At 42.1% G+C, this 14,647-nt stretch overlaps 1 protein-coding gene across 3 annotated transcripts in view; it reads right to left on the bottom strand.

The window, feature by feature from the left end:
- Ryr2 (ryanodine receptor 2) overlaps positions 1-14,647 on the bottom strand; it is a 574,535-nt gene that overhangs the window by 254,490 nt on the left and 305,398 nt on the right. For all 3 annotated transcript variants that reach the window (XM_026788350.1, XM_026788349.1, XM_026788348.1), the window contains one exon: positions 4,022-4,117. In XM_026788350.1, the coding sequence (XP_026644151.1) occupies positions 4,022-4,117 (96 nt within the window). The remainder of the gene's footprint in view (positions 1-4,021; positions 4,118-14,647) is intronic.

Consider the following 14,647-nt stretch of genomic DNA (forward strand, 5'->3'; position numbering starts at 1 on the left):
AGGAAGGAAGGAAGGAAGGAAGGAAGGGAAAGAAGGAAGGAAGGAAAGAAAGAAGGAAGGAAGGAAGGAAGGAAGGAAAGAAAGAAAGAAAGAAAGAAAGAAAGAAAGAAAGAAAGAAAGAAAGAAAGAAAGAAAGAAAGGAGGAAGGAATGGAGAGAGGGAGGGAGATGCTGGGGGAGGGACAACCATTTCTGTCAACTGTCAATAACTTCTTTGAGAAGCGATGGGGCCTGGTAGCACCTTCTACTTCTACACCAATTTGGGCTGGATTGATCTTATGCAAGTCCTGTGCAGGGAACCACGGCTACTGTGAGCTCTTGAGTGTGATGGTCACGCCCAAGGTCCTTGCCACACTAGCATCTCTGAGGGGCATCCATGCTGCAGTACCCACAGTCCTCAGGGGGTCAACCTCACACCAGTGCTTAAATGGAGGGATATCCTTGGGTCCTTCCTTAATAGAAACTGAAGAGAAACTGTCACTCACAGAACAAGGAAGGGACCCAGGTCATGTGACTGGGTATCTGCTACCCTAAGAATTATAAAGTGACTGCAGACAGCATGTTTGCCACTGCTCATCCCAATGTCCCTTGCAGCGTACCAAAGAAACCTATTTTCTTTCTAAAACTCTCTAGAAAAGATGAAGAACAACCATGAAATAATAATGAAAGCTGCCATTGGGGTAGAAGTATAAACTGTGTGCAAATATAGTCACTCTACACAGGAAACGCTGCCCACTTGAGAACTTGCAGTCCTAATAAGTGACAAAGTACATTCTAGAAGCCATACACCTGACAGCCACTGTACCATCTAGGGAGCACTCATGACTAAGTCAACCAGGAAACATCTGCATCTGTAAGTCAGAATCCAGCAAACCTTGCTATCCCATCACCCTTAGCACTGCACTATAGCTAGAAGTGAACAATGGTCCTCAGGTAACCATGGAAAATGATTATTAAATCACTCCACTACCTGCCATAAATCAGGGCACCTTTTATTCCAGACTTTGAAATAGCCGAAAGTCCCATTTTCTAGAAATGTAATCTGCCATCCTCCTTCTCCACATGTTTTAATAAAAGCGCTCTGAAGAAGATAAGAAGGTCGGAAGATCTAGTAGCTTTTAAACATTTTTACTTCTCTCTCTCTTTTTTTTTTCGCCCAATAAAAAGGGTTCTGTTTCATTTGGAGTTTCCTTTGAAGGATCCCCCGCCCCAAGTGCTACATATCATCTTATTGATAAAATACAGCAAAGCACAAGATGCCTCCAAATGAAGACTCCATTCTTTCTCGGTCTCTTCCTTCTTAGCTGCAATTTAATGCTTCATGGAGAAAGGAAGTGAGCAGCACACCACTCCTCCTGACGTGTCTCAGGAAGGTTTAACTTTTGGCAAGGACAGAATTTTTAAATTTAGACAACACCTAACTACTAAATAAGGGCCTTCTCATTATTAACACTTTATTTCGGGCGTTTGAAGTAAATAAATTTTACAAAATGCATTCTATATTTTCCTGCATTCTTAGGAAATTGCAACATAAAGCATGGTTTACAAGTTCTGACCACCTTATCATCCCATAAAAACACCACTCTAATTGTTACAACAGATCAGGGTAGGAAATATGGCTGATTATAGCATGGAATATCAGGAATATTAGGGCATAAAGAGGTCCTGATCCCAGTGGCTATCACCAAACATTTATTTTAGAAAATTTCCAATGCTATTGTGATTGATTTAGTTTATTTTATTCTTGCTTTGCATTTTGTAGTTGTTGTTTTTGTTTTATCTTTCCTTCGACTAGAGAACATAATCCCTCCAATATCTCATGGTGGGCTTTCTGCAAAATAAAAGCTTTAAATCAAAAGCTTAGGATCAGCAGAAAAGCCATTTTCTGTGTAAGCATGGGGACAGAAGTTTGAAGCCCCAGAATCCACGTGAAAGCCAGAGGCAGTAATGTGAATCTTTAATTCCAGGGCTTCTGTACTGAGGATGGAGTGGAGACAAGAGAGCCCTGAAATCGCCTGGATCAGAGAGCCTCCCATAAGAAATGGGGCAGAAGGCGAAGACTGACACCCAGTGTTGTTCTCTGACCTTTACACTTGCACGCGTGCATGTTCATGTGTGTGCGTGCACACACACAAATACCATACACACAAACATGCACAAACCACCAAATGTTTTTAAAGCTAAGACCACTGTCTCCAAGGAAATAACCTCTTTCTCTTTTTCTGTGTCATAAGAGCCATCTGAGTTGGTGCCACTCAAGTAGCTGTGATCTCTCCACCAGCAATAGTAAATCTCAAAAATCAACCCCAGAACCTAGTCTCTTTTTAACTCAACATGTCTATCATCTAACCTTGTATCAAGGAGGAAGGCTTCATAGGACACCAGAGGCTGAGACACTCTTGCCCAAGTAGTGGAAGTAACCCCTTTAGAATATGAAGAGCTTCAAAATTCTAAGAAATCATTAAGTATAATAACTTTAGGGTGTTTAAACCACCCTATGTCCAGGAGCATAACACTGTTTCAAAGTTCTGGCACCTGAGGCCCACTAAGAACCCCTAGGCTGGCTCTGCACGGAAGCAGAGTGGCAGGCTCCCCATGTAAGAACACGTCCAGGTCTATAAAACTGTGCAGGTACCGAGCACACAAAGGATGATACCCACCAGAAGTCACCTCATCCCCAACTAATGGGCTACATTTCTCTAGCTGACTCATCCCCACAAATGCCACTGCAAGAGCCAAGTTCACCCAAAGAAAAGTCCAGCCATGGGGAACACTTCACCTTGACCCATGGCACTTGCTCATTCTACCCTGCAATCTTTTCATGAACTCTGGCCTAGTAGGCACAGATATGCGTTGTCATGGTTTAAGTGTGCACTGTCCCCCACAGACGGTGGTATTTAGACACTTAGATCCCAGCTGGTTCCCCATATGGAAAGTAAAGCGACTGACCAAAGAGGACAGAGAAAACAGCGGTTTTCAGAGTCTGGGGAGACACTGGCCAAAGACAACAGAGTTTCAGAGTTTCTGCCTGCAACAAATACCCTATTTTGTGGACAGTCTTTAAGTGTTTATGAAACCTCTTCCAACTCACAATGGTGTTGTATCATTTGGGAGCCTAACTTCCCAAATTCACCCAAATATCCTTGTATCTTTAAGTTCTTTTTGATGACAAAGGAAAAAAGTAAGAAATCTAACATCTAAAGATTTTGTGTATTGAGTATATCAGGAGGGATCAGTTTGATTAGGAAGAAGAGTCTTAGCTCTTTAGTGGATTCCAGGACTTTATCATTAAACATTGTATAAATATAAATGGACAAGGTTTTACTGGATCTCTACTGTGAGCCAACACTCCCTGGACAAAAGCTGCGCCTCCCACTGGCCCTTCTACAAGGCTGAGTAATTGTCCGGGACGTAAGTGATGGTGAAGTAGTGGGAATGGTGTGGGTCCAGAGTTTAATTTTGATTACGATTTAGTTTGTGCTATCTTCAGCATCCTTAATAGCCAGCTATTCCTCACCCACCTTTGAGTCTGACTTAACATTCTCATAACTAACAGATACCACCTCTCAAAATGTATTACTCTAACAAATCACTTGTTTCCACTAACCAAAAGCCTGAGCATCATCAGATAGCACCGAGGCCTACGGCTGAGCGTTCCTTCCTCTGCTGTGACCTCACTGACTGGGTGTTTCCACTGGAGCATTTGGAAAGCTCCCTGATTCATGGCTTTCTTCATTCTGCCAGTATACAAACTTTGTGAAACATGGAAATCTATGCTCCCAGACCATGGTCACTCATATTTGCCTCTAGGATGGATGATTTCCTTCTTTCAAGAGCTCTGTTGTTACATCAACACTATTCAGGAATAACAGAATAACAGAACCAATAGATAAAAAAATACTCAACCCATTAAAAAGAAACATGTAATGCTGAACATGCAAACTTGCTTTGTCTTAAAGAGAAGAAGCAGAAGTAAACAGGAAGGAACACCATACACATCAAGGAGAAAACTAGGAACGTACCAGAGGACGCTTCCAGTCTTTCCAGTCTGCTGATCAGCCAGTCGAGGGAGCCAGAAAACTGAGCACAGTTTTTACGATTTCCTCTAATTAGAGCCGCTGCAAAAGAAGAACTCACATTAATGTGATTTTCAAGCTCAGGGACCAAGGTAAGGTTGCAAGAGGCATCCAGTATGAGATGGAGAGCACAAAGCATCTCCCAGTGTCATCTAAACCACATGCAAATGCGACTACACACACAAAACTGGATGCTTCTGAGAATGTCTTGGCATCTTTGGGAAGGGAATGAAAACTCCTCTTCTCATTAGAGGGCAAACAATTCCGGAAAGTAACGAAATCACACAGGGAGGTGATAATGAAGAGGAGCAGAAGCCAGTGCCCTGGAAGTTTCCCCACTTGGATTCTAACATGCGTTGCTTTTAATTAGCCACCAGACTGAACTATTTGATCTCTCCAGAGCCCAATTTCCATACCTATGCTCCAAAGAAGTTAAGAACGTATCAGATTGCCTGAGACAAACTAAAAGGACATGCAGCTAGCAGCTAGGGTTCTAACAAGTGTGCTGGGAGATGTAAATAAGCGAAGTGTGCTGGGAGATGTAAATAAGCGAAGCAGGTGAAAGGGTGGTAGACCAGCGACTAATAGAGTCGTAAGTCACTCAGGTCTCTCTACCGCTCTTCATTTAGAGGTCCCCAATCGTAGAAAAGACAGAAACAGTTTAGAGAAACCTATAGTAACTTTTCCTTTTCCGACTTAGGATTCTCAAGTTCTTTAAGGCCCCCTTTCACATGAAATTCTGAAATGACAATTATTTCCACCCGGTTTATAAACTCAAATAAAAAAATTGAATTTCCACATTAAAAACTTAGCAGATTCAGTTCTGTGACAGCAAGTCTAGTAATTTTTTTTTTTAACAGAAGTGCTATGCTTAGACCTGTAAGACTATTGAGAAACAGTGTAAGTGCTCGAAGGTGTGGGTGAGATTTTTGAACAGCATGATATTTAAAGGCAGAAAGACATCCCCAGAGGGACAGTCATTATCCACAGTCTCGCCACACTAGGAAGCAGATAAAGGATTGGAGTCTGAGGCTCTCGCCTGCAACCTACTGCTTCAGAACAGGAGGATGGAAAGCCTACAGTTAGACTGCGCAAACCACACTTAAAGATGCCCTTCACATCTCCTTTCAAAGGAAGTCAACGAATAAAATTGGTTCCTGCTCAGACAGTAAAATAGAAAACCATGAAGGACAGAAAGTTTTCTCTCTGAAGGGAGACTTAGGAGCCTCAGGAACACAATAAAGGGAGTACAGGCCGTGACTGGGTCTGGGGACAGGTTCTTTCCCCAAAGCCTGCCAACCCAAATTTGATCATGAAGACCCATATATGGTGGAAGGGATGGACCCTGACCTCCACATGTGTACCGTGGCATGCCTATGTCTCCCCTTCTTAAGATGGCTAAAAGGTTTAAGACCATGTAGATTACTAAGAAGACACTTAAAGTCCACTAAACACTAGAGGTGAAGAATTTAAGAGGGTATTAAAGAAATCAGGACATTGTCCCTGAGGATGATGGACCTTGGCAACTGCAGTTGAGTGATTTCTGCCCGAAGACACTGGAGTAAAACAAGCACCCACAGAATCAGGTGTTCTCTATTGACCATAGGAAGGAAGTTCCAGAGAGGGGCTGCTCTGTGTCTATTCAGTGGGGACACGGAACCAGCAAGGTGGCTTTAAGGAAAAGAGGTTGTGCGTGGGTCACTACGTGCACAAAGCCAAGTAGGGGCTAGCAAAGAACCACTCAGATGAGGGTAGTGACTGCCTTAGCACAGGAACAGTAAGACAGACTGGCTCTTCTGTGAAGTTCTAATCTGCCTGCAAGAGAAAGCGGTTCTTAGCTACTGCTAGGCCCCCGAGGATGTCAATCTTGACATCCTGCACGGAGTGCACAGCCACAAAACCAAGTACTAACAATAGTGCAGTTCCCCTCTCCTCAGCACCCAGAACAGATCAGGAGCAGCTGTCTGGGGAAAAAGCTGCTTCGAAAGATGACATCCAGGTCATGCTCAGGCTTATGAACACAGAGCCAAGCCCACATACAGGCGGTGATGTCCTAAAACTATGGGCACACACCAGCCTTTGTGGTCTTCTTGCCCAACTTCTCAGTGTTCTAAAAGTGTTAAGAGTTAATGTCTTCATGCCAGTAAGATGGCTCAGCCAGTAAAGGCACTTTTACAAATTGGCCCCAAAGTTCTGCTTGCAGACTATAGCATGCAAACACATGTGTACACACACACAAATAAACAAATAAGTAAATACTTTTAAAGATTAGAGCCCTACAAGTATATAGCCATATTCAGAAAGATATCAATGTTGGCAATACAACGAAGTCCTATTAAACTATGTCTGTGACAGTCATTGCTGTTTCATGGAGAAGAGACTATGACAACATAGTAAAACACAGAAAATAGCATGTCTTGATTTGAAACACAATGCCTTGCCAGAACCATGGGGGAGAAAACAGGAAGTATTCTCTGTAGATAAGTATGGGGTAGCCCCTGTGCTAGCACTTGGGAAGGCCAGGCAATTGGTTTTCAATACTTGTAGACTTCTCCAGTGTTCCGACATCCAAAAAATATTTGCCTCCCAGCAACACTAGAAAATGTTCTGGAGGCACTGAAGTCTCTAGCTGATGTATCCTTCTGTGACAGTCAATACCCATCACGGTAACAAAACGTCAGAGAAAACCATTTGAAAGGAGTTAAGAGTAATTCTGTGTCATTAGTTTCAATCCACAGAACCCACTATTTTTGTGCCTGTGACAAGATATAAACACAGTAGCAAAGGGGCCCTGGGAAAACCGCTCTCATGGTCAAAGACAGAAAGCAGATAGACAGAAGGAGGGACTAAGGACAAGGTATGCCAGCCGAGGACCAATCCTCATTGGCCCACCTTTCTCCAAGGGCCTCACCTCATACCTTCTCCTACCTTAAGTGATGGCCTTGTGGTAGTTATCTTGTCAGCTTAGCTAGATCTGGAAATAACAACAAGGCAAGCTGCTGGGGACACCTGTGAGGTACTAACTTGATGAGGTGATCTGAAGTAAGAAGAGTCACCCCAAGTGTTGGCAGCACTGTCCAGTGGCAGCCCAAATAAATGTAGATTTCTACTGCTGTTGGAACCCTCCCCTGTTATCAAAAGCAAGAATCTTCTGGCACCCAACATACATTGAAGACCAGCAGCTCTCTAGGGATCTCTCAGACTCTCAAGTGTGAGGAAGCAATTGTTGAACTACTCAGCCTGTGTTGTGTGAGTCAATCCAAAAACCTCCTTTTAAGAGGTCATTTTATTGGGTCTCCTCCTCTAGGAAACCCGTTCCTAGCAGACAGTCAAATTAAGCCTCCATTTGATCAATACACTGATTAGTTCAGAGCCCCCATAGTTCAATCCCAAAAGCCCTACTTATAATACTGCACTGGGACCTAAGCCTCCACCTCCCCAACTCTTCAAGGATTCAGAGACTGGTCACTTTTGCTAAATAAGAAAGAGCAGCAGCCTGCTCTGTTTGTTTTCTGCTTCGAATCCTCAGCAAATGAGAATTCATAGTTTGCCAGAGGGCCATTTCTCAGACATCTTTAGGAAGCCGTCCTGGCTTGTCTGCATCCCACAGATTAATTAGGTGGATGTCAGGAAAGATACATGAAAGAGGGCCACAGCGATGCTCCTCCAATTCCAAGTACAGGTGTCTGCGACATCCTGATGTCTTCCTGACGGCAGCTCATAAATCCGCCTTTATCAATCTCTACCTAAGACCCAGACTCACTAAGTCTATGTCAAGCACCAAATTGTTATAGATTATCACTCTGTCTTCTGTGTTTGCTCTCCATATGACAAGCACCCCAAAGAAATGGGCAGCAACAGCAGGAAGCAACTCATTTCCTCCATAGCTCGAGCAGAGAATCTGAAGTCCAGCTATTTGGGTTTGTTTTTATTATGTGTTTGTTTTATATGTGTGTGTGTGTGTGTGTGTGTGTGTGTGTGTGTGTGTGTGTGTGTGTGTGTGTACATTGTGTAGGACTTAAGTCCTTAGACAGGCTATACAAGCATGTTACCCATATGCCCCTGAATCCTTGAATCTTTGGAAGAATCAGGGAGGGAGAGTCATAAATTTAAAGTTGGTATTTAAAGTAAACCTTTTGAGAGCTAAGGAAAATGAGCCACATGGGAATGTGACATGGAAATCTATTACAGAACTCTAATGACTATGGCAGAACTGAACCTCTTCTAAGCTGGAGTATAAACTCACATGGGCGTACGGTCTCCGAAAGTCAAAATGTAATCTATGTACACACTTCTTAAATCTTTTCCTGGTCATTAAATCAGTGATCGCTAGAATAGTAAGAATGAAAACAGCTCCAGCCTAAAACCCATGCCAGGAGAGTAAAGCCATCTCCTACAATGCCTGGAGGACCAAGACCCATAGGCTGGATGACCCAGAGACCACAGATAGAATCAAACACAACTGAAGGGGAAAAAACATATCAATGTAACGATGCCTAGCAACATTCTTCTATACACATAGATTGGTGCCTAGTCCAATTGTCATCAAAGAAGCATCATCCAGCAACTGATGGAAACAGATGCAGATACCCACAGCCAAACATTAGGCCGAGCTCAGGGAATCCTGCTGAAGAAAGAGAGGAAGGATTGTAGGAGCCAGAGAAGTCAAGGACACTACAAGATATCCTACCAAATCAACTAGCCTGGGCTTATAAAGACTCACAGAGCCTGAACTACAACCAGGAAGCCTGCATGGGACTGACCTAAGCCCTCTGCATATATGTTACAGTTATGTAGCTTGAACTTCTTGTGGGACTCCGAACAATGGAAGAAGTGACCGTCTCTGACTCTCTTCCTGGTTTGGGGTACCCTACTCCTCATACTGGGTCACCTTGCTCAGCCTTAATACATGGGGAGGTGCTTAGTCTTACTGAAACTTGATATGCCATGTTTTGTTGATATCCAGGAGAGACCTGCCCTTTCCTGACCAGAGATGGAGAGAGAATGAATTGGGTGGTGGAAATAGAGGAGACTTGGGGGAGGAACTTGAAAGGAGACCAGGGAGGGGAAACTGTGGCCAGTATGTAAAATAAAATTTAAAAAACATAATAAATAGAAAGGTAAAAAATAAAATAAATTTTAAAAATGAAAATAAATCAAAGTAATCTTGTAAACTTAAAATTTCCCATTATTCTGTGTATTTAGAACACCTCCAATTCATTAAACTATCTTGTATATGAGGAAGGACTCTCATTTTCACTGATATATATGTTATATGCATGTATATATATATTATGTGTGTGTGGGTATGTGTGTGTGATCTAGGATTTTTTAAAAAATTAAACTGGAACCAATATATAGCTTTTTTTTCTTTTACCACTGCATATCAATTTAAGTTGCATATGCTAACACTTTTGTCAAACACAAAATTTGTTCATTACAAAAGATTAAGAATAAATGTGACACAGAAGTAGAAACAGAAGCTAGAAATCAAAATTCCCCTGCTAAGAGGGAGCCCTGCACAGTTTTCCTCAGATTCTTACAGAATGTCTATTGGACACAAACTGTCTCCTCTATACTCCTCTATATATCTATGATTTCTGCAGTTGGAATCCTTTTTAAAATAAGATTTGATTTTTAATTGTGTATATGTATGTGCTGTGTGTGGAGAGAGAGAGAGAGAGAGAGAGAGAGAGAGAGAGAGAGAGAGAGAGAGAGAGAGAGAGTCGTAACTTCAGAGGTCAGAAGGCAGCATTGGATCCCCTAGAGCTGGAGTTAGAGGAATTGGCAGCCACCCAGTGTGGGTGCTGGAAGATGAATGCAGGTCCCCTGCAAGAGCAGCACATTCTCCTACCTACTGAGGCATTTCTCCAACCCTACAGTTGGGATCATAATCAAGATGTAAGTAAGCCTTTTTGCTCCTTCACAGTTAATGTCATACCACAGGCTTCCAAACAGAAATAGAGAAACAATTTGGTTTGATTTCACACAGGTTTCCAAATGATATATTTATCTCAATTTTCCACAGTACTACACTTAAGTATACCACAAGTTCTGTAGCCAATCCCCTGTTGATAAAAAGATTGCTTTCAATTTTATGGTATTTACAAGTAATTGTACAGTGGATGCTCTTTTCACATTTACACAAATGTAAGTATAGAACACACTTCTTAAAGCAGGGTGTTTGAGAGCAAAGGAACACATCTAAAATTGGAGATGTAGTCAGACCAGGATTGGTCATCCTATTAAAATTCCATCGTTCATGCTCCAACCCAGAACACATTACTCAGCGTTTTCCCTAATCATGTGCACGAGCAAAATTATTTCCTGTGTCAACCTAGTCAAAACATAAGATTCTTATTATTTTAATTTGCATTTATTTGCCATGGTAAAAATATTTTATTATTTCATTTGTTATTATATTAGCTTTTACTTCTATCTGCTTATTTTTTTAGATATTTTTTATTTTTCTTTTGGGTATATAAAACTCCACATTTTAGAGGAACTAATTAGGATTTTACATTCATGGAAACTTTAGTATATTTCTTCAAGTTCCATGGCTTTATTGATTTACTATCTATTACTAAATAAATGATGATACTATCTATCATGCCAACTCTTTTATGTGATCCCACTTATTGGTCTTTGGTTAGTCACATATTTCCATTATCTAATAAAACTGCCATGAGATGGTGAAGGCAGCCCAGTCAACAGCTGCACACATCCTTGCTGGCATTGTGATGTGTGTTACTGTCTTTTCCATTCCTCTCTAAGCTCCTTAAAGCTTGCACAGATGCTGTATTTTGGCCACCACTGTCCCTCAATGCCTGAGTGAGAGTATTTCCCAAAGCAGGTATTTAACAAATAGTTAATCCATTCATGAAATCTGGATAATGATCTGAATATTGGATTCAAACACTCACACGCTGCTATCCCAATCCTTATGAATGACACTAAGAGATGGTGTCATTGGGTTGGAATGAGGTCATCAGAGTGGAGGGTTAGTGTATTCATAGAGACCCTAGAGAGATGCTCACACCTCTGTAGAATATGGTCAGAAGACATCTCTTTAGATTGCCTCTCACCAGCCCTCTGCAGACACAGAGTGTGCTGATGGCTTGAACTTAGACTTCTGCCTCCAGAAGAATGAGAAACTGTCATTTGGTGTATATAAGCCATTTATCTACTTTATTCATCTTGTTGCAGCAACTCAGACTGCATGAGAGATTCTGTTGGCATGGAAACATACCAGACACTAAGTCTGTTCCCCCAACCTGGAGGTCTCTGTTGTATAAGGATGTCTTATCCAGAGACCAGGCAAGAAGCTGAGGTGCTTACGGAAGCAGGCAGAAGGGGAAAGGAGCCATTCCTGAGGTGAGGCATTTAAATAAATATATAGCCAAAACAATCTGGGCAAAGAGGTGCAGACGTAGCTTAACAAAAAGACTTGGTCAAGGACTGCAGCATGGAAAGGCAAAAGTCAAGAAACATGAACACACGAGGGAAAATCTTCATATTTTGCTACTTTGAAAACCAAGTTTATTTTTTAATTTTATTTATTTGTATGTGTGCTGTGGGGAGTTCACTGAAGACAGGACCAACAGAGCCCATACGAAGGTGTGTCAGATTCCTGGAGCTAGAGTTACAGGCAGCTGTGAGCTGCCTGATGTGGGCACAGGGAACCCAACTACAGTCTTCTGCAAGAAAAGTACATGTGCTTATCCAATGAGCCATCTATTCATCCTGAAAATTAAATTTAAAAGTAAAATATATTCATGAGGCTGAAACTATTCTGTGTGCTTAGTACCATACTGCTATTACACTGGCAAGATGTAAATTTTAGGAAATTCTAATTATGTCAATATTAAGTAATAGCACCATCAATTCCTTTCTTAATCAAATGAGCTATAAATAATTAAGGAAGCATGTATAGGCATTTAAGAATATTCAAATCTTGCAGATATTAATTAATGATAGACACTCTAGAAGTATAATTCTTCATCGAAGAAAGTACTAGAAAGAGGAAATTTAGAGCAACTACAAAGAGTGGGTGAGAAGAAAAGGAAAGTCAGACATGGGATGCCTCATTCTAGGAAACACAGAGACCAGTATTAGAGTCAATGAAAATCATTGATGAAGTGAGAGTGGGCTACAGATGTCTGAGATTAACACAGGAAGAAATGAGGACCAGAGTCAGAGAAAGCAACAGAAACTTGACAGCATCTCTGCATCCTGGAGATCTCTAGCTCAGTCACCCGGGTACCACTGTTGAGTCAGTGCCACACATGCCAACATTCTCAGACATTCAACATCCTCACACAGCATGATGTCACTCTGCATACAACCTGTGTGCCTCCTGCCACACACTCTACGTTATCTCTGGGTCATTCACATCAGACAAAGTGAATGGTTGTTAACTTGTATGGTTCACAGAATAATGACAAGAAAAGAAATCCATCCATGTTTAGTTCCAACACAGTATTTTCTATTATTTTTAATCCACAGCCACTTGAAAGTGTGGATGCCACACCTATGAATATGAGGGATGGCTGTATTTGCTAAGAATCAGCTGGGCGGGGCTGGAGAGATGGCTCAGTGGTTAAGAGCACTGGCTGCTCTTCCAGAGGTCCTGAGTTCAATTCCCAGCAACCACATGGTGGCTCACAACCATCTGTAATGAGATCTGGCGCCCTCTTCTGGCATGTGGGCAAACATGGAGGCAGAATGTTGTATACATAATAAATAAAATCTTTTTAAAAAATAATCAGCTGGGCGTGAGGTGCTGCCAGTGCAGATGCAGGAAGTGGAGACACTATATCCAGAGAGAGAGAGAGAGCAGAATTCCCGACTTTTAGTGCAGCAGGAAGTGTAAAGAAACTTCATTTCCTCCCTTCCCATCACAACATGATTGGAGAAAGTACTAGAAAGTGAATAGTACTTTCTAGATGTGAAAACCAAAGACCAGTACATTCTAAGAATAATCATGTCATATCATCTTCTAGAGTTAATCTAGAACTTCCCTTGTCATATCCAGGAGACGGACATAAAGTTTCTTTCCTAGGGCATGAGTGAAATACAGCAGAAGGTGAAGACAAAAGTAACACTAGGTTGACAAGGGCAAAGGATGATACAGAAAATAACCAGAAGGAAAAGGATGCTTGAGATTGAAAAGGAGGCAAGAAGGAAAGTACCGTCCTAGGCTAAGTATGGAGACACAAAAATCAAATACCAGCTGCCTAGCAACTCTACAGACAGCATTCAAAACAATAGGTGTCAGCTGGGCAGTGGTGGCGCATACCTTTAATCTCAGGACTCAGGAGGAAGAGGGAAGCAAATCTCTGTGAGTTCAAGGCTAGCCTGGTCTATAAGAGCTAGTTTCAGGACAGGCTCCAAAGCTACACAGAGAAAACCTGTCTCGAAAAAACAAAAACAAAATTTAAAAAAAAAAAAGTGTTACTTGTTATCTGCCTGGCGTGTTAACTCATAAAACTGGCAGAATAACACTAGAAGCAGACACCTCTACTTTTTCCATTTTTCCAATCAGAACATAGAGCTACATTTGTATCCAAAGTCACATCAGAGGCAGAGGCTAGGGTATGGGGAGTGGAAAAGATATTTTCTCAGAGGCTGTTGGCTACAGATGAGTTTAGACTTCCATTTCTCAATGAAAACGCCCAATGAAAAGGGAGTAAGAGGCCCATTGTTTTTGAATAAAGTGAATTAATGGCTATATCCACTCCACTCCAAAAAAATCAATGACTATCTCTGCAAGGTGTTTATTAAATAAGTTAAAATAACATTGATTGAATGTGACTCTGCCCAATGCACAGTGGGGCAGCAGATAAAAGCACTCTGCTTAAATCCTTGGTTCATCCAACCATTTACATGGATGAAGCACAGGAGCTAGCATCCATGATGGACAGGCAAGCTTCCCCTGTAACTTCTGCCCTCCAGCTCAGAGCCACTAGTATCCCTGATAGACAGACAAGCTTCCTCTCTGACATCTACCCTCTAGCTCAGAGCCACTAGCATCCCTGATGGACAGGGAAGCTTCCTCTGTAAGGTTTACCCTCTAGTTAAGAGCCCCTTGGATCCATGATGGACAGACAAGTTTCCCCTGTAAAGTCTATCCTCTAGCTCAGAGCCACAAAGTACAAGGGCTTAACTTAGGTTTAAAGCTTGGTTAGTACTCATCCACCCAGCCCTTTGCCAGAGTTCCTGGTTCTGGGATGGCTATGATTTGGGGCTGTGAGATGGCAGGTATGGGTTTCAGATTGTTGGAGGAAGGAGTGAGCTCTTAAGACAGAATTTCCTTTGTCTCCCCAACACCAAAGTGGAAGCACACTGCAAGCTTGTAACATAACCTGGCAAGAGCTAGCTAGCTTGGGTCCTAAAGGAAAAGCAGACTTTGGGAAGCTGGCCACACAGCAGGCAGAGAGAGGAGAGAGAGAGAGAGAGAGAGAGAGAGAGAGAGAGAGAGAGAGAGAGAGAGAGAGAAATAGGGAGAGAGAGAAGTAGGGAGAGAGAGAGAGAGAGAGAAGGAGAGAGAGAGAGAGAGAGAGAGAGAGAGAG

Source organism: Microtus ochrogaster, unplaced genomic scaffold, assembly GCF_000317375.1.
Source record: "Microtus ochrogaster isolate Prairie Vole_2 unplaced genomic scaffold, MicOch1.0 UNK2, whole genome shotgun sequence".
In the NCBI taxonomy this organism is placed as follows: Eukaryota; Metazoa; Chordata; class Mammalia; order Rodentia; family Cricetidae; genus Microtus; species Microtus ochrogaster.